We start from the raw sequence: 20,098 nt of genomic DNA on the forward strand, positions 1-20,098 counted from the left end.
GCGTCAATACTTGTATATCAGCGTCAATACTTGTATATCAGCGTCAATACTTGTATATCAGCGTCAATACTTGTATATCAGCGTCAGTACTTTGTATATCAGCGTCAGTACTTTGTATATCAGCGTCAATACTTTGTATATCAGCGTCAGTACTTGTATATCAGCGTCAATACTTGTATATCAGCGTCAATACTTGTATATCAGCGTCAGTACTTTGTATATCAGCGTCAGTACTTTGTATATCAGCGTCAATACTTGTATATCAGCGTCAATACTTGTATATCAGCGTCAATACTTGTATATCAGCGTCAATACTTGTATATCAGCGTCAGTACTTGTATATCAGCGTCAATACTTGTATATCAGCGTCAATACTTGTATATCAGCGTCAATACTTGTATATCAGCGTCAATACTTGTATATCAGCGTCAATACTTGTATATCAGCGTCAATACTTGTATATCAGCGTCAATACTTGTATATCAGCGTCAATACTTGTATATCAGCGTCAATACTTGTATATCAGCGTCAGTACTTGTATATCAGCGTCAATACTTGTATATCAGCGTCAATACTTGTATATCAGCGTCAGTACTTGTATATCAGCGTCAATACTTATATATCAGCGTCAGCACTTTGTATATCAGCGTCAATACTTTGTATATCAGCGTCAATACTTATATATCAGCGTCATTAAGAACATAGACCGCCCTGCTACAGCGCATCCTCAGAGAACAGTACTCCTGAGCAGTAAGACCGGACCGCCAAAAGTATATAGTTTAAAGTTATACAATAATGTTTTTCAAGGTTAAAATCGATGTGGTGGGTGTGGGGGTCCCACCCTTTGCCTCCCCCGCGCCACAAAGGAACGCACCTTAATTCTTTATTCTTTATCCCTCGTTATAATGTCTTCGTGTCGTTCGTCAGCCGCGGGGACACCGACAGACAGCTTATACTAGAACTTCGGTTCCATTAATTGTTACTTGAAGATAATTGTATGAATATGGCTGTTCACAGTTACATAGGAAAACAAAAAGAAATTCCTCTAACCAGGAACCTATCCTGCGCATTAGCCTCTGCGCAACGCTTGCCGCGCTAGGCTGACTTCCACTTTCACTGCACCTACAAGTTTTTTGTTTCGCGAAATTAATTACACCTGTAAATGACCACAACATCCGTAAGTGTTTAAATGATGAATTAGACCTTCACACTTACAACACGCTTGACGGAACACACCAAAAAGAAAAAGTCACAATATGTCGCTTAAAATCCCGTTGGGCACCTGCCAGGTGGAGGCGACGCTGCCCACAGGTGGCTGCGACAGGTAGACAGTAAACAACACTACCTCGTCACTGGATATACTTCGCATCTAATTACTCCCCGATGGTGAGTTACTGAGACATTGCCAGTCGCTGAGGAAGACCTTCGACCACACTTTGCTCTCGTCCAGTTGGCCAGTTCTAGTGTAAACGGCGGGGGGAAAAATTTGATTCTGAGCCTGGAGGGAAAAGTGGACCAGTGAGGGACGCAGGTCATACGCCCCGGACGCACAGGTGTTCAGTGAATATCAATAGCTCGCACGAAGTGCATTCACATCGGCAGGTGTTGCAACAGTTCCCTACCTGTATGGCTAACGAGTCTTGCAGATTCCTTGTGCATTATGGTCACACAACACGCTAGGCAACAAGCAACAGGCGCTCATGTAACTGCCTGGCTTTCAAATACTTGAAAATTAGGGCGCAAACGAGGCACAAACGTTCCCGAGGGGGATCATTTTCGCTAGGATAAGCGGGATAAAACTCACATGAGTGTCGGATGTGTACAGTTGTTGAGGCGGGTGTTGCGGACTGCAGGCGCGGCCAGCAGCAAGAGACAGTCGCCTTGCGCTACACCCTTCGTGTTTACGAATATAGATCTCCAGGGTTTTCTTGATACTATGCTCGGCAAGCTCTCTTTAACGCAAGTAATTTGACGATACTGTGTGTGTGGGCGACCTCTGGTGGATGACCAGGGCAGGTAACAGTAGCAGTATTAATATTACGTTTTATCCAGTTTGGAATGTCAAAGTTTAACGGCTCTCATTATCATATATTTGATCGGTAAGCTTCGGGCGCTAAATTTTAAACTGCAGCTTGTGTGGAGGAGACCAGACCGGCGTCGAGGAGCTCATCGTGAGGAAAGGGCCCGAGAATAGTGTTCAGGTCTGAAAATGTGACACGCATTGACACTAAACAAGTTTGCAACCATTTGTTGAAAGTAACATAAATTGACGTTAGAGCAGAGTTGACTGGTGAGGAAAGTGTGAGAAGTGCTGAGGAAATTGTGAACACCGTCAGGACAAAGCAGCAGTGAAGCTACACACTGAAACTTTATCCCCCCTTTTGCTGAGGTGAAAAGTGGCGCCGCTCTGCAAGCCAGCAAACAACCTCAAGGTGACGGTAAGGACACCTGCAGACACACTTACACTTAAGTGTGTCTGCAGGTGTTAAGTTTAGCGTCAAGTTTAACTCTAGTGAACAATAATAACGTTACTTCCCAAGGGGATATGGCCGTTTTTCATATATATGAATTCATATAAATGAAAGATTTTATGATTAATAACCGTTATGAAGCGTATACCTGTACCTGCGTCAACGTTGTGTACGCCATGACGCAAGGACTGCGTCACGGACTATTTAAAAGGTGGTTGCAGTGTATAGGTTGTAACTTGAGTATTTTAAATTATAAAGCGCTCGCCTGATTTGTGGTTTGTGTATACATTGTATACAAGCCTGAGGGACACTGCGCTAGTTTGGTAGTCAACGGTGATGCTTGAGAAGAGCAGTGATAGTTATTCGTGTATTGATGTAATACACCGCACCATGGGACCTCTCTGTATGTCACATCGTCGTGTATACGCTATTGTTCAACCCGTCCTCCTAATAGAACGTCGCATTTTGATGTATATTCTACCCCCCAAGGCTACAAATGTATACTCTACCCCCCCCCCAAGGCTAAAAATCGTCGTACTAGAAAATGGAAGCGGTTAGCGAAATTGACATACTAGCTGTCCCGTTTTCTGTTTTGGGTCCTCTGGTTAGGATAAGTTCACTTTAATACGACAGTTTCTAGACGTTGGGAAACCATAGGAGGACGGGACGTATTGTCACAGTAACCACCAGCCTTTGACGTGGGCTTGGTGCATTTAGGTTAAGCACGATTGAGTCCTGCCAGTATCTGGATGAGTGACCGCGTCGACGTCCATGCCTTTGGTTTGGGGGACTTTAATAAGCCAAAAAGTCATATTGCGTTCAGCGACAAAAGTCTACCAGATTATTTGATTCTTGAGTTATGCCTCAAGGAGCGCTGCACGTTTTCTAACTAGAGAACGTGTAATTTTAATGTATTTGTGACTGGCAGCGTTGCAGAGACGCTGCCAGAGTCGGTGTCCACCAGCAACATGGCCAGTCACTTGCAACATTTATAATGCTCATTTGTTATCTGTTAACCACTGATATGGTTCGAGATTCCGGTAGTTCAGTTGGATTCGTACTCGCCTCTCAATGGAGAATTCCGGGTTCGAATCCCCGGTGTGTGTGTGTGTGTGTGTGTATTCACCTAGTTGTGGTTGCGGTGGTTGAGCTCTACACTTTCGGCCCGCCTCTCAACTTTCAATCAACTGTTACTACTATTTTTTTCACACGCAACACACCTTCTCCCAACCAACACCAGGAAGCTGCCCGTAACAGCTGTCTAACTCCCAGGTACCTATTTACTACTAGGTAACAAGGGCATCAGGGTGAAAGAAACTCTGCCTATTTGTCTCCGCCTAGTCCGGGAATTGAACCCGGGCCACAGGATTACGAGTCCCGCCCCGCCTCGCCCCGCCCGTTCCACTCAGAGACCTGAGTGACACATCCTGATGGACCGGATGTGTCACGTGATACATATTATCCAGTATCCGCTGTGACCTCAGAATGTCACAGTGGACACCTCTGAATGACGCTAATGCATTATACATCTGTCGACGATGAATGGTAAGTAATCCGGTGAGTCAAGGTCAATACTCGTGCCCTGAATTGAGAGGTGAATACAAATTGGATAATTCACCTAATGCAGTGTGATGAAAATGATGGATAATAATCTATAATGATCATGATGATGAATTAGCCTGAATTAAAGACAAAACTCTATATGGTTACCATGACAACAGACCGAGAGACTCATCAGTTACTCAGAAGACCTTATGGACCATCAGACAGACAGACGTTTAATCCCCAGACAAGACGTTTTAACACGGGCATAAGATGGTCTTCAAGCTGGAGGCTGGTGAATGCTTCCCTCCAGGCTCACTCATACTCATGAGTGTGTACTCATGAGTATGTGATGAGTGTGTGTATTCTGTCGAGATGATGTAGATTTTAGAGATTGGTATATTGGCCTAGGCTGATCTGAGTAACTTAACTTCTTAATGGATGTCCACCATCTTGTTAGTGGATGTCCACCATCTTGTTAATGGATGTCCACCATCTTGTTAGTGGATGTCCACCATCTTGTTAATGGATGTCCACCATCTTGTTAGTGGATGTCCACCATCTTGTTAGTGGATGTCCACCATCTTGTTAGTGGATGTCCACCATCTTGTTAATGGATGTCCACCATCTTGTTAGTGGATGTCCACCATCTTGTTAGTGGATGTCCACCATCTTGTTAATGGATGTCCACCATCTTGTTAGTGGATGTCCACCATCTTGTTAGTGGATGTCCACCATCTTGTTAGTGGATGTCCACCATCTTGTTAGTGGATGTCCACCATCTTGCTAGTGGATACTGACGTCACCAAGAGTGTGCCTGTGGTGTCCGTGGTGTAGAGGAGTGACGTGTTGTGTGTCCGCAGGTCGGGGCGAGCAGGAAGTCGTGAGTCGTCTCCACTATGGCGTGTTCCCTGAAAAATATCGTCAACTGCGGCCTCGTTCTCGCTGTCTTCGACTTGGTGAGTGGGGGTCAAAGGTCAAGGTATGGTCATCTCGGTCAAAGGTTACTTGAAACATGTGTTGACCTGGGTCAGAGGTCAGGACGTGTTGACCTGGGTCAGAGGTCAGGACATGTTGACCAAGGTCAGAGGTAAGCATGTGTTGACCTAGGTCAGAGGTCAGTATGTGTTGACCTAGGTCAGAGGTCAGGACGTGTTGACCTAGGTCAGAGGTCAGGACGTGTTGACCTAGGTCAGAGGTCAGGACGTGTTGACCTAGGTCAGAGGTCAGGACGTGTTGACCTAGGTCAGAGGTCAGGACGTGTTGACCTAGGTCAGAGGTCATTGGCAAGTCATGTTTTTGGTTTCATAAGAGGTTTAAGGTCCTTTCGCCTTATGTTATTACGACTACAACTACCTTATTAAGCAGCTTGTTAGTTAACTTTTAAATATATATATATATATATATATATATATATATATATATATATATATATATATATATAGCTGTGTCCCTTGTTAAATATGTGAGTGTTGTGTTTACAGCTGTTTTACACCTGTTTACAGCTGCACGGGCTGGCCACGACGGCGTTCTATTCCTACCAGTTCGCATCCCACTACAACTGTCATTGGAACCATGGCATTCGCTGGTGCCAGTATTATCTTCACGAAACAAGTGAGTACCGTGTGTATGTGTGTGTATGTGTGTGTATGTGTGTGTGTGTGTGTGTGTGTGTGTGTGTGTGTGTGTGTGTGTGTGTGTGTGTGTGTTTGTGTGTGTAATTACCTAAGAGTAGTTACAGGATAAGAGCTACGCTCGTGGTGTCCCGTCTTCCTAGTACTCTTGGTCAAACAAGGCTTTGAAACTACTGGTGTGCGTGCGTGTGTCTGCATATGTGCGTCTGCCTGTGTGTGTGTGTGTGTGTGTGTGTGTGTAACTCCAGCATGTAGAACCCCATCTAAAGATTGGGAAGGAAATATGTAATAGATACAGACATTTTCCACAAAGCTGGATCCGGAACAGAGATACAATAAAGGTTAAAGACACTTCACCCTACGACACTGCATAAAAGCAAAGATCGAGGGGGACATGCTCACGACATGTAGGATACTCGAAGTCAACTCTGCTGACTGTATGCAAAGCAGGTATAAAGAAGGAGAGAGAGATTCGGGATACAATGAATTAATTGACCCGTTAGAGAGGAACACACGCCAGAGTTAAGTGCTGGGACCCGATTCTCCAAGTCGAGTTCTGAGAGTACTGCTACAGTATGACCCAGCACTATGATGACCCCAGCATTGTGATGACCCCAGCACTATGATGACCCCAGCATTGTGATGACCCCAGCACTATGATGACCACCTTAAAGGACAACTGACAATGCTATACAGTACAAGAAACACCTAAAGAATAAATATTAAAATTTTATCAATTATATACCGAGTATTATTTTGTTAAATGTTAATAAGTTTGTTGTATTGTTCCAATTAATAGGATTATGTCTGATGACTAAGATGACCTAGCACTATTATTATATTATTATTTATTTATTATTATATTCATTATTTATTTATTATATTCATTATTATTTATTATATTTATTATTATTTTTCATATTATATTATTCTCGCAGATCACAGCCTGAGAGTTAACTTGGGTATTGGTGAAGGTATTGTGTGTCTCGTCGTCTCCTGTCTGTTGATGGTCGCCTTGTGTAAGGTAAGTCACTCCACCTCACTCGTGAGGTTACTATATGACGCTCTTATGGGCAAGAGATAGGGAGAGGAAGGTGTGTTTGGGGCTGGGTGGGTGTACTCACCTGTGCTTGCCGGGTTGAGCCTCGGATCTTTGGCAGCCTATCTGTTGACAGCCTCTCAGCTGTCAATCAACTGGTGTACAGATTCCTGAGCCAACGAGGCTCTTATCATATCTACATTTGAAACTGTGGCAGCCTATCTGTTGACAGCCTCTCAGCTGTCAATCAACTGGTGTACAGATTCCTGAGCCTACGAATCTCTTATCATATCTACATTTGAAACTGTGTATGGAGTCAGCCTCCACCACATCACTGCCTAATGCATTCCATTTGTTAACTACTCTGATGCTGAAAAAGTTATTTCTAGCGTGCTTGTGGCTCATTTGGGTACTAAGTTTCTAGCTGTGTCCCCCTTGGTCGCGAACCACCCGTGATATAGTTTATCTATCCTGTCAATTCCTCTGATAAATCTATAGGTGAGTGTCGTGAGTTGTTATTGTTATGGTGATTGAGTGCGATTGTTTACAAAATCATGAGAAGTATTATGTCTTAAGTACAGGTGTTGCAGGAGCGCCAGACACGAGGCGGGGCTGCAGAGCTGCGTCCCGTACTAAGGTTTACCATGTTGAATGAGTTGGAGTATAAATATTTATCAAAGAAAACGGAGGTGCCTTTAAATGTTTTCTGTAAAATATTTTAATGGTAAACTAAACCATTTTTTTAAAAACTTGTTTTTCTTCACATTATTTTTTTCCATTCTCATACTAGATTTTATAGCGTGGATACTTATTGTAGTGATAAATTAATGCAATAATTAATCTCGAACTATGAGGTAGACACCTGATCAAAACAACGAGGGAAAAGACGGACAAAAAGTCCCTTCAAAAAATCATGGCAGAGCTTACATACGGAGACACACAACCTGTGGTTCACCATACTTGCTATAATACTCCCATCACTAGCACCTCCCTCCTCCTCCTGCAGTACAACCCGGTGCTGACGTGGCTGTGGCTGGTGAAGGCCGTGGCGGTGCTGGTGCTCAACACCTACTTCCTGACGGGGTGGGTACTGCAGAAGTCCAGCCACTACCACCAGTTCTGGGACCGCCACAACTATGACCAGGACAACATCTTCCTGCTGGCCGGCGCCGCCCTCACCTTCCTTCAGCTCCTCATCATGTTCATCTTCTGCTGCGTCACCGGCTCCTTCACCTGCAAGGTTGGCCACCAGGGGTTTGTTTACGTTTATCACGGCCATTTACAGGGGTTTGTTTACATTTATCGCGGCAATTTAAAGTTTTTTTTAGGGTTTTCACGGCCATTTACAGAGGTTTGTTTTAGTGGCTCTAGGAACAGGTTAGTGGCTCTAGGCACAGGTTAGTGGCTCTAGGCACAGGTTAGTGGCTCTAGGCACAGGTTAGTGGCTCTAGGCACAGGTTAGTGGCTCTAGGCACAGGTTAGTGGCTCTAGGCACAGGTTAGTGGCTCTAGGCACAGGTTAGTGGCTCTAGGCACAGGTTAGTGGCTCTAGGCACAGGTTAGTGGCTCTAGGCGCAGGTTAGTGGCTCTAGGCACAGGTTAGTGGCCTGGACTTCACTCAAGGGAAGAAGGCTCAGGGCAGACATGTAAACCACATACAAGACACTAAGGGGGGGGGGTAGACAAAGTAGATATATAAACAATGTTCAAATTAAGGAACAGTAGAACAAGAGAACATAATTGGAAAATTGGAAACACGGGCGAGTCACAGGAATGTCGGAAAGAACGTTTTCAGTCTCAGAGTCGTAAATAAGTGGAACGGACTAGACGAGGACGTTGTGGAAGCCAATCCAAATCACAACTTGAAATGTGTCTACGACAAGAAAGCAAGGGAAACACGCGCACACTAGAGTCAGCTTGTAACACACACACTAAAGCCACGTTTGAACACACACTAAAGCCACGTTTGAACACACACACTAAAGCCACGTTTGAACACACACACTAAAGCCACGTTTGAACACACACACAAATCCATCTTGGATAGACACCAACCACAGCCCAAGAGGAGCCAGCGTCAGCAGGTGCGCCACTAGAGGCAGGGACGCCGCCACAACCCCACACACCTCACAGACTTACAGTTCATATTGGGAGATTTTGATAAAATTACCCAATTCAGCGTAAAGCTGGACAGAAACATAAAAGGGTCGCATCACCGTCTTGAGCCCCACCACCGGCGACACCTCCATCACTGGCACTCCACCAGTGGCACCTCCATCACTGGCACACCACCAGTGGCACCTCCATCACTGGCAAAACCATTCTATTGGCTCATTCCTTAAGGTATATGCCAGAATTCAGAAACACCGCAACATTGCTCCCAGATCTAGACAATGCTGGGACAATATACATGGGAGATTTTAATGCTAAACATTACGTTGGGAGACAGTACTAACATCGATAATTAATGCAAATATATAAAATATGGAACTCAACAGATTAATTGTTTCTAATACTAATATTCAAACTTATTTATGGTGGATGGGGGGATAGACTTGATTATGTAATGAGGAGTCTTGTGCAGGATAATATGGAATGTTCAGTAGTAAATCATTATGTAATTTCTGCTTGCTTTAAAGTACAGTGTGATGTAGCCAGCAGACATCAGAGACAACAGTAATATTCCACATGGTTTGCATAACCACTTTATTATTTGTACTTCAAAATGGCATCAAACTAACACAATGACGAATGTACAGACCTTCTCCAGAGACCTCGTTGAGTCAAGTACCACCTACTGCGACACTTGAGTGTGTTGGCGAACAACAAGCCTGGCAGAGGTGGACAACACCCTCCACCACCCACATGGGTCCTTGACACCGTATTGTTAACGAACATGAACGAGTAAAGCAGCTTTTTGATACAAACGAACCAAATCACAAGAAGATTTACATACATTTCTTGTATATAGAGATGAAACATCAGCAATGTTATACGGAATAAACATTGAGAAGAGTTCCTACAATGTACAACCGAGCAAACATTACTTGAAGTGTGGGAAAAGATACGAAATATCTCTAGAAGCAACCCAACCAAACCACTCCACAGCCCTCTAACACAACCAAACCACTGCACCACAACCCACTAGAACAAGCAAACATTCTCATTGGTCAATGAGTAATAACATCATGTTACAACTCATTCCCAATTAACATACAGCACAAACTTAATGACACACGCCCCAACAGACAACGAACCATCAATCTTGCCTGTACAGCTATCGACGTGTCGGACCTTGATGATGTAACTGAATGGGAATTAAATCATGCAATAAAGATAGGCAAATCAACTGCTCCTGGAGAGGACGGTATTACTTACAGTCAACTGAGATTAGTCTCTCACGTACCAGGTAATCCAGTTTTAGTGTTGTACAGAATGAGTTTAAGTGAAGGAGTATTACCTGATGCTTGGACAAAGAGTGTCATTGTTCCTATCCCCAAACCACACTCGGACAGTTATAGACCCATATCTCTAACATCGTGTGTTTGAAAAGTGCTTAAACGTATTGTCCTTAACCGACTCATGTATCGTATACAGGGGCACCTGTCACCCCAACTGTTTGGATTTATGCCTGGGCTCAGTACACAACACTGTTTTGCTGAATACTTCGCTCATGTTGAAGCTTCCCCTCAAGCAGTCTTCATCGACCTAGCAGTAGCTTTTGACACTGTAAACAGGGAAATTATACTAGACCAACTTGCTCTGAAATGGATAAATGGTTATTTGTCAGCCTGTGTTTTGTTAAGTGCACAGAGAGTAAATACCTGGAACTGGGAACTGCATAAAGAGGAGACTTGATAAGATCTTCCAACCAATAATGAAGACACGGTCATATCCATCAACAGGATAGACACGATATCTATCCACAGGATAGACCCCCCCCCCCCGGCCATCAACAGGATAGACCCGCTGTCCATCAACAGGTGACGGTCTAGGGCGTGAGAGGTTACCAGTAAGGAAGGCCAAGACAGGAGGCAGGGTGAGAGACCTTGAGAATATGTTGTCTCCCCCACACACTGGTGAAAGGCTGTGTCACGTCCTGAGCGAGGAGTGTGTGGCGTCAGGCGGCCCTTGTATCCCGTCCTGATTGTTGCTACACCTCACTCATACCATCACCAACCACACTCACCACACAAGCAGCGACTCACCTCACAACACAAGCACTGACTCACCACAAAAGCTCTGATGTCCTCATTCACGCTTGAGTTTAGAATAGCAGTTTATTTTTGAGCTTGAGGGCAAGTTTCTAGCATGAGATGTGAGCTTGGGGGCTCACGCTACATTGCTAATAATAATCCAAACCTCGAGTAATATAGGACAGTAACACATCTTAGACCCCCACGAGGGCATCAAGTATCTCTCTCGTGTTCCTAAACGTCGCTTCTACCTTAACTAGAACACGGCTTGCATCCTAATGGCTTATACAGCGTCAACCTTCCGAAGGAAACAACGCCGTATCTCCTGAATGAGACTTAGAGAAACAGAAGAAGTACGATACATATAATACATATACTTGTTAATACATATAACGAGTACGACTGATATACTGCTCTGTATTTCTACATTAATGAAGATTTAACTTCAAAGATTGCATTCCGCCAATTCATTTAGCTAAGCAAGTTACAATCTTGATGAGCTAGTTACAAAATTCAGTATAAGTCGTCACATCATAAATGGGTTCGAGATCGACCACAAGTACAGTTTCTAAATTAAGCAACTGACATATGTGGAGAGCTAGTGTCACAATTGATATGTTTGTCCTGCACACCGCCCCCCATCCAGTGGGCAGCGGTGGATAGGTTACATTCACTTAGTTACTACCTACAGTTAGCAAACTGGGGATGTTTGGCTAAGATTTCTGGTAGCAGATCATTTTGAATTAAATATTTACACATCTCTTGAACATTTGTTATAGAGTTGTCTCTAAATTCACGTATCTTTTCGCACTCCATCACATAGTGACGGAGGGTGTGCGAATAATATCCATTTGGAACAATGTTGACCTTCAGTAAAGAAATTCTGGAGTGCTTCTGTGCAAGGCCTAAGCATTTTTATACCAATTTGACAACTGTTCATTTTATATTTTAATGTAATCTTACTCAGCTGTTTTAAATTTAATAAAGCAAACTTCACCAACATTAACAAATAGTATAAATACGGGTTTTAGGTTTAATATATAAAGCAACATTTGCTCTCCAAATATCGTACAGATAACAATTATTTTCTCAGCTTTAAGACCGCGATATGTTATAAATGCAGGTTACATGAGGCAGGTTCTATACATTGAATAAAGGACAGGTTGTATACATGGTATAAGAGGCAGGTTCTATTCATAGTATATGAGGCAGGTTCAATTCATTTTATAAGAAGCAGATTCTAAACGTAGTACAATGAACAGGTTCCTAATATGGAATAGAACTACACACTGTAAAAAGGGTGAAGACTGAATAAAACAGACTTCACCCTTTTACCCTACACGACACATTTCAACCTTCCACACACACTATACAAGAGTCTTCATCCTTCTACACACACTATACCACAGTCTTCATCCTTCTACACACACTATACCATAGTCTTCATCCTTCTACACACACTATACCATAGTCTTCATCCTTCTACACACACTATACCATAGTCTTCATCCTTCTACACACACTATACCATAGTCTTCATCCTTCTACACACACTATACCATAGTCTTCATCCTTCTACACACACTATACCATAGTCTTCATCCTTCTACACACACTATACCACAATTTTCACCCTTCTACACAGACAGCTCGTCTACACACCTTACCAACACCTCCGATGTCAACAGCCTCTTCCATATTGTATACAGTCTCTTCACGTGTATACACTGTTGCATTGGCTCACAAAATTGACACACACACATTGACATACACACATTGACACACACACATTGACACACACACATTGACACACACACATTGACACACACACATTGACTCACAAAATTGACACACACACATTGATTCACACACATTGACTCACACACAGTGTGAGTCCAGTCCTTGGACCTATACTGTTTGATATATGTAAATGATCTCCCAGAGGGTATAGACTCGTTTTTTTCAATGTTTGCTGGTGATGCAAAAATTATGAGGAGGATTGAAACAGGATGATAGTAGGAGGCTACAAGATGACCTAGAAAGCCTGGGTGAATGGTCCAACAAATGGTTGTTGAAGTTCAACCCGAGTAAATGCAAAGTAGTGAAACTAGGCGGTGGAAACAGAAGGCCAGACACAGGATACAAAATAGGAGATGAAGTACTTAATGAAACGGACAGAGAGAAAGATCTAGGAGTTGATATCACACCAAACCTGTCTCCTGAAGCCCACATAAAAAGAATAACGTCTGCGGCATATGCGAGGCTGGCTAACATCAGAACTGCCTTCAGGAACCTGTGTAAGGAATCATTCAGAATCTTGTATACCACATATGTAAGACCAATCCTGGAATATGCGGCCCCAGCATGGAGCCCGTACCTTGTCAAGCACAAGACCAAGCTGGAAAAAGTTGAAAGATATGCTACTAGAGTAGTCCCGGAGCTAACAGGCATGAGTTACGAGGAAAGGCTGCGTAAAATGCACCTCACGACACTGGAAGACAGAAGAGTAAGGGAAGACATGATCACAACCTACTAAATCCTCAGGGAAATCGACCGGGTAGACTAGGATAAACTATTCAACACTGGTGGGACGCGAACAAGGGGACACAGGTGGAAACTGAGTACCCACATGAGCCACAGGGACGTTAGAAAGAACTTTTTCATGGTCAGAGTAGTTAATGGATTGAATGCATTAGGCAGTGATGTGGTGGAGGCTGACTCCATACACAGTTTAAAATGTAGATATGATAGAGCCAAGTAGGCTCAGAAACCTGTACACCAGTTGATCGACAGTTCAGAGGCGGGACCAAAGAACCAAAGTTCAACCCCCGCAAGCAAAAATAGGTGAGTACAGTGGCTCACCCACACATTTACTCTCACACATTGACCAGCACGCACACACACACACACACACATTGACCAGCACACACACACACACACACACACACACACACACACACACACACACACACACATTGACTCACACACTGACTCAAACACACACAGACACATTAACAGTGTGTCGTTGCCTTATAATAACATCAATTATCCGAGGAGGGCGCTCTGATAGTCACGGTATTGTTGGAATTGTAGTTTGCGACACTGCTTATCTGTCAGTGAATGTGGCGCGCCTCATTTAGCTCCGACATGTTCTGCGTCGTATGTGTTCTTAGAAGAGGTGAGTGGAAGTAGCTTACAGGACGTCCTGAATACAATTTTTCTTGCTGACCCCCGTTCGAGCGGCGCCTACGTTCCCCTGACTATCTTGTCGTAGTATATATTTTGCGGTAGTAATTACTTGTTACGCAATTGAGAAATTTAAACCCCTTGGCTCAGAGCTTACCAGAACCCGCCACGTATTGACAAGATTACAAAATTGGGTTCTGGCTTTGGGTTGAAGGATTGAAGGAGTGTCGAGAAAACGCGTACCAACTGTGGGTTGGGCCCTGCAAGCCTCCTCAGCTGGTCTTGGCGCCCTCAGCAACTGGGACGTATTTAACCCAGCACAGGGAGTACGGGAGCGGCATTTCCGGACTTCTCGTAATGCAAGATATCCTCTAGAGCCCCGTGGGAAGAGATAAGCTTTTGTGTCCACGATGGTAACAAGGTTGCTTGTGTCGGACGGTCATTGTTCCACTTTGATCTGGGGGGATCTAAGTCTAAATGAATGTAGAGCAAAGACCTAGTCCATAAGGGCGTTGATGGTCTTGACCTCGTAGGAACGGGAGTCGCAATTGCTTGTCTGGATCTGGCGAGACTCGCTGGAAAGCCCCTGTGGCCTTAAAAAGATTGAGAATATGGAAACTAGGATATATATCAAGAGGGATACATATCAAGAGGCGGTACAACTTCGCATCCAATGATCCAATGCTGTACTTCATCTGTATCTTGCTCTTATATGGCCCCATTAAGACCCATTTTGGTCACCGTTGTATAAAGTTAAAATAAATTCCCCTGAAGCTTGAACAAAGAATTATGTAAACTTAATTCCAGGAAAAAGAAATTTTATAGAGAGGGATTAAGAAGAGCATTATTTACGTTCTGAAGAAAGGCAAAAGTAAGGGAGGACATGAATGATGGTCACACAACAAGGGAGATGGGGGAATGTTAAGTGAATGATGACAACATCACAAGATGAGACGACGACGACGTTTCGGTCCGTCCTGGACCATTATCACGTCGCCTGTGACGACGAGACGTCGTCGTCACTTCATCTTCTGATGAAGAAGTATGGTCAAATCTTCAGCCACGTGACTCGTCGTCCGCACGTTACGTGAATGTTCAATATCAACACAAAATGGAACACGAAACGCTGAATATAATTTTGATCAGATTAGAATCAGACAAAAAAGACCTGGGTAAATACTGTTTTGGAAACAGTATCGTCGATTTTTGTGAGCAATTAGCGAGTAACAAAGCAGACGTGGGATGACTGGAGAGTGTCACGTGTTGGGTGGACACATACGTCAATGTTTGGGTGCAGTATAAACTGGAGTTCGAACCCTTGCACCAACTCCCCGCCTCCAGTTTCCTCTAATATTATATTTTTCATGATATATTTAACTATCTGTTATATATTTAACTTGTATTTAAATATCTGCTACTATGAAATTAACCTCTACTTTTATCAAAATAAAATATAAGAATGTCTAATAAAAGACTATGACTGTTTCTAGGCAGACAATAAAGCTATAAACAATGAAAAGGAAAAGAAATTGGTACTTTTTGTTTGTGCAAAAAGTTTCTTTTGATATATTATTATAATAATCCTATAATATAAAATTATATATTATAATCCTGTAATGAGTAGACCACCAAAATAATAATAATAACAATAATAATAATAATAATAATCTGATTTTCAGGTTCGCAAGCAAAGAATCCCGACTATGGAGACTGATATATGAATGGTGTAAGGCGGCCCAGCCTCCACTGCTGTCTGCTTCACTAGAGTGACTCTCCTTGGACTCTGTGACTCTGCTGACCGCAGAGTCCTCGCCAACACTCCAGGCAGACTCGCGGCCACTCCTGGCAACATCTACACTGACAAGCATCACCTGATCTAATGAGAAAATTGGTGTGAATGTTAAAAAAAACTATTTTTATATAAATTTTCCGCTAGACCATATAGCCTCCAAAAGACTTCATAGAGAGTAAACAAATTCTCTGCCTATCGAGACGCCGTGTTGAGGGCTACTATGGCTTTACGGGCTTCACATGGCTTGGTATTTTGGGAGGAACCGAGGCTTCGAATCCCGAGGTTTCGAGCCTGGAGTGTCAGTGGGCACCACAGATGGCGAAACATTAATTTCTTTGCCACAACACTATTATATGGACCACCCATATGTGGACTATTATGTACTGATCCCTCTCTAAGCAGTACAGGAACCATCAACTGTTTGGAGCTCACTGTATAGTGACCAGTGTATAGTGACCACTGTATAGTGACCACTGTTAATGGGCAACTATGCTTCCCATGTGGACTTCAAATCATTGGCAAAATTGTCAAACTATTTGATTGGGAATAATTTTACTCTGTCAATGTTTGAAGTTCACGTCCCTATTAATTATGTATTTGTCTTCGATGTTAAGTGATTCAGAGACGACTTTGTATTTAAGTGAAGCCTGAATGTTGTAAATTATAGATGCAGATCGCAGAAGTCTGTGATCTCTCTTATTGTTGTGAGGTTTTCACTAGCCATTATGTCACTTGTGAGGGAGAGTCAGCTGTAAGAGCCAGGTGTGAGGGAGTGTCAGCTGTAGGACAGTGTCAGATGTAAAGAGATGTCATCTCTGAAGGTGTGTGATGTAGAATTTAGTTTTTTGTTGTAAATATTGTTTTTGTGACTATTTTCCTGTGAATGGCCACCCAGTGTGGTGCCACCAGTGTGGTGCCACACTGGCTCCTGACATTCCTGTCGCCACACTCTGGCTCTACGGACCTTTGAGGCGGTAGAGGAGCCATCACCAGGCGCGCGTGACCGCACAAGCACACATGCTCACACATGCACGCATGAACGCACGCATAAACAAGACCATTATACCAGGCACAAATAATCCCGCATTGGTACACAATGCACATCCGTGCACGCATAAACACGCACGTGTATACATGCACGCATAAACACGCACGTGTATACATGCACGCATAAACACGCACGTGTATGCATGCACGCATAAACACGCACATGTATGCATGCACGCATAAACACGCACGTGTATACATGCACGCATAAACACGCACGTGTATGCATGCACGCAAAAACATGCGTCAGTGTAAGCACGAGTGTAAACAGTTTCGTACGCATATTTACGTATGTACATGGCCAAGCTTATGTGATTATACATTTAACTTTGAACTGCATGGCACTCATTGGTTCGTCTTCTTCCTGGCACTGCATGACACCTGTAGTCCACCTGGCACTGTATGACACCTGTAGTCCACCTGGCACTGTATGACACCTATAGTACACCTGGCACTGCATGACACCCGTAGTCCACCTGACACTGTATGACACCTGTAGTCCACCTGGCACTGTATGACACCTGTAGTCCACCTGGCACTGTATGACACCTCTAGTCCACCTGGCACTGTATGACACCTATAGTACACCTGGCACTGCATGACACCTGTAGTCCACCTGTCACTGTATGACACCTGTAGTCCACCTGGCACTGTATGACACCTGTAGTCCACCTGGCACTGTATGACACCTGTAGTCCACCTGGCACTGTATGACACCTATAGTACACCTGGCACTGCATGATACCCGTAGTCCACCTGGCACTGTATGACACCTGTAGTCCACCTGGCACTGTATGACACCTGTAGTCCACCTGGCACTGTATGATACCTGTAGTCCACCTGGCACTGTATGACACCTGTAGTCCACCTGGCACTGTATGACACCTATAGTACACATGGCACTGTATGACACCTGTAGTCCACCTGGCACTGTATGACACCTATAGTCCACCTGGCACTGTATGACACCCATAGTCCACCTGGCACTGTATGACACCCGTAGTCCACCTGGCACTGTATGACACCTGTAGTCCACCTGGCACTGTATGACACCTATAGTACACCTGGCACTGTATGACACCTGTAGTCCACCTGGTACTGTATGACACCTGTAGTCCACCTGGCACTGTATGACACCTGTAGTCCACCTGGCACTGTATGACACCTATAGTACACCTGGCACTGTATGACACCCGTAGTCCACCTGGCACTGTATGACACCTGTAGTCCACCTGGCACTGTATGACACCTATAGTACACCTGGCACTGTATGACACCCGTAGTCCACCTGGCACTGTATGACACCTGTAGTCCACCTGGCACTGTATGACACCTATAGTACACCTGGCACTGTATGACACCCGTAGTCCACCTGGCACTGTATGACACCTATAGTACACCTGGCACTGTATGACACCTGTAGTCCACTTGGCACTGTATGACACCTGTAGTCCACTTGGCACTGCATGACACCTGTAACTTCGTCACTGCGGCTGACTCGGTAAAATTATCTTCCACAACCCTCAATAAAATCAGAAATAATTCACTATATATATTTTTCCCCAACCAATTATATTCATTTATTCCGTCCGGTCTCTTTCCTGGTTCATGTCTCCTGGTTCATGTCTCCTGGTTCATGTCTCCTGGTTCATGTCTCCTGGTTCATGTCTCCTGGTTCATGTCTCCTGGTTCATCTCCCCGGGTTCATGTCTCCTGGTTCATCTCCCCGGGTTCATGTCTCCTGGTTCATCTCCCCGGGTTCATGTCTCCTGGTTCATCTCCCCGGGTTCATGTCTCCTGGTTCATCTCCCCGGGTTCATGTCTCCTGGTTCAGCGTCTGAAGCATGTGTAGAACTACCCAGAGATAACGACTTTCACAACAGCAGAACTACCAGGCCCTCACACAACTCACGGCGGCCTTGATAAGAACGGATACGAGGGGATACTAAGTCAAGTTTTACATGTAAACAAAGAATGGTTTTTCCCCCCGGCTTGAAGGATCTTCTAATGACCAAAGGATGAACACTCTAAGACTTGTTACCGTCTTCCGTTGTCGAGTGCCAGGCTTTTGTTTCGTTATCAATGGATTAGTCAGGATCGACTTCAAAACCATGATGGGGTTTCCGGTATACGAGACAGTGAATTATAAATATATTTCCCGGTAGCATTTGGCTCTCGGGATGCGGTCGGACAAGCCCAGGAGTCGTGGCATTATCGTGGAGCGTCCGGCGGAAGCGACTGTCTTCACTCGGCGCTGCTCGTCACCGCTGAGATGAGGTACAGAGAGGGAGCCTGAAGCCTGTGTAGCACTTGGCAGGCTGAGGGGTGGCAGGCTGAGGGGTGGCAGGCTGAGGGGTGGCAGGCTGAGGGGTGGCAGGCTAAGGAATGGGAGATATGTGGATAGAGAGAAGGAACGGTGCCCGGCTACGTCGTCCACTGAGAGGTCGTAACGCTCTGAATGCCAGAGGCGCGGCCCGTTCTCCGGAATTGCCACAATAGACAAAATACGGGGTACTAAACCCGACAACCCATATCAAATGGCGACAGCATCACCACCACCAACTACCACCACCAACCATCACCACCAACTACCACCACCAACCATCACCACCACCAACTACCACCACCACCAACTACCACCACCAACCATCACCACCACCAACCACCACCACCAACCATCACCACCAACTACCACCACCAACCATCACCACCACCAACTACCACCACCAACCATCACCACCACCAACTACCACCACCAACCATCACCAACTACCACCAGCAACCATCACCACCACCAACTACCACAAATAACCACCACCAACTACCACCAACAACTACCACACCAAGTTCCACCAAGAACCCTTATCACCATCAACCGCCACCACCAACCACCAACACCTCCAACAACCACCACCAGCAACAATCACCACCAATACAAACCACCACCAACACAAACCACCACCACAATCAACCACTACCACCACCAACCAGCCTGATCAAACAACCACCACCGCAAACCTCCACCACCAACAACAACAACCACCACCACCCATCTGCAACAACCACCATGCAACCTGACCAACAACCACCACCACCAACAACAACCAACTACCACCATCACCAACAACAACCAACTACCACCACCACCAACCACCATAACCAGTCACCACAAACAACCACCCCCACCACCAC

General features: G+C 44.6%; 2 protein-coding genes across 12 annotated transcripts in view; one reads left to right on the forward strand and one right to left on the reverse strand.

Moving 5' to 3' along the window:
- The window catches only part of LOC123758700 (uncharacterized), a 132,484-nt gene that overhangs the window by 20,099 nt on the left and 92,287 nt on the right, over positions 1–20,098 (reverse strand). Inside the window, exon 1 of one of the 8 annotated variants that reach the window (XM_069334493.1) lies at positions 7,647–7,775. The exons of 2 other annotated variants lie outside the window; for them this stretch is intronic. The gene's annotated coding sequence lies outside the window, so the exon portion shown is untranslated. Of the gene's footprint in view, positions 1–1,622; positions 1,731–1,804; positions 1,930–7,646; positions 7,776–20,098 lie in introns of those variants that run through there. 5 more of the 8 variants (XM_069334496.1, XM_045743259.2, XM_069334497.1 and 2 more) reach the window with 5 other exon arrangements.
- LOC138349539 (uncharacterized) lies at positions 1,261–18,452 on the forward strand. 4 transcript variants are annotated; one of them, XM_069334498.1, is made up of 6 exons: positions 1,261–1,386; positions 4,877–4,972; positions 5,519–5,627; positions 6,586–6,671; positions 7,693–7,926; positions 15,747–18,452. In XM_069334498.1, the coding sequence occupies exons 2-6, from the start codon at positions 4,913–4,915 to the stop codon at positions 15,786–15,788; spliced, it is 531 nt and encodes a 176-aa protein (XP_069190599.1). In that variant the 5' UTR covers positions 1,261–1,386; positions 4,877–4,912; the 3' UTR covers positions 15,789–18,452. The 4 variants fall into 4 exon arrangements, with proteins under 4 accessions (XP_069190599.1, XP_069190602.1, XP_069190600.1 ...); XM_069334501.1 differs by lacking the exon at positions 1,261–1,386 and adding an exon at positions 1,888–2,016; XM_069334499.1 differs by lacking the exon at positions 1,261–1,386 and adding an exon at positions 2,296–2,432.

This window comes from Procambarus clarkii, chromosome 31, assembly GCF_040958095.1.
Source record: "Procambarus clarkii isolate CNS0578487 chromosome 31, FALCON_Pclarkii_2.0, whole genome shotgun sequence".
Taxonomy (NCBI): Eukaryota; Metazoa; Arthropoda; class Malacostraca; order Decapoda; family Cambaridae; genus Procambarus; species Procambarus clarkii.

What these genes read in the sequence shown, in the direction of transcription:
- LOC138349539 (XM_069334498.1), top strand. Translation starts at nt 4,913, where the DNA reads ATGGCGTGTTCCCTGAAAAATATCGTCAACTGCGGCCTCGTTCTCGCT. An exon ending in GTATTATCTTCACGAAACAA is followed by an intron (nt 5,628 to 6,585) that starts GTGAGTACCGTG and finishes TTATTCTCGCAG; the next exon opens with ATCACAGCCTGAGAGTTAAC. An exon ending in TGATGGTCGCCTTGTGTAAG is followed by an intron (nt 6,672 to 7,692) that starts GTAAGTCACTCC and finishes CTCCTCCTGCAG; the next exon opens with TACAACCCGGTGCTGACGTG.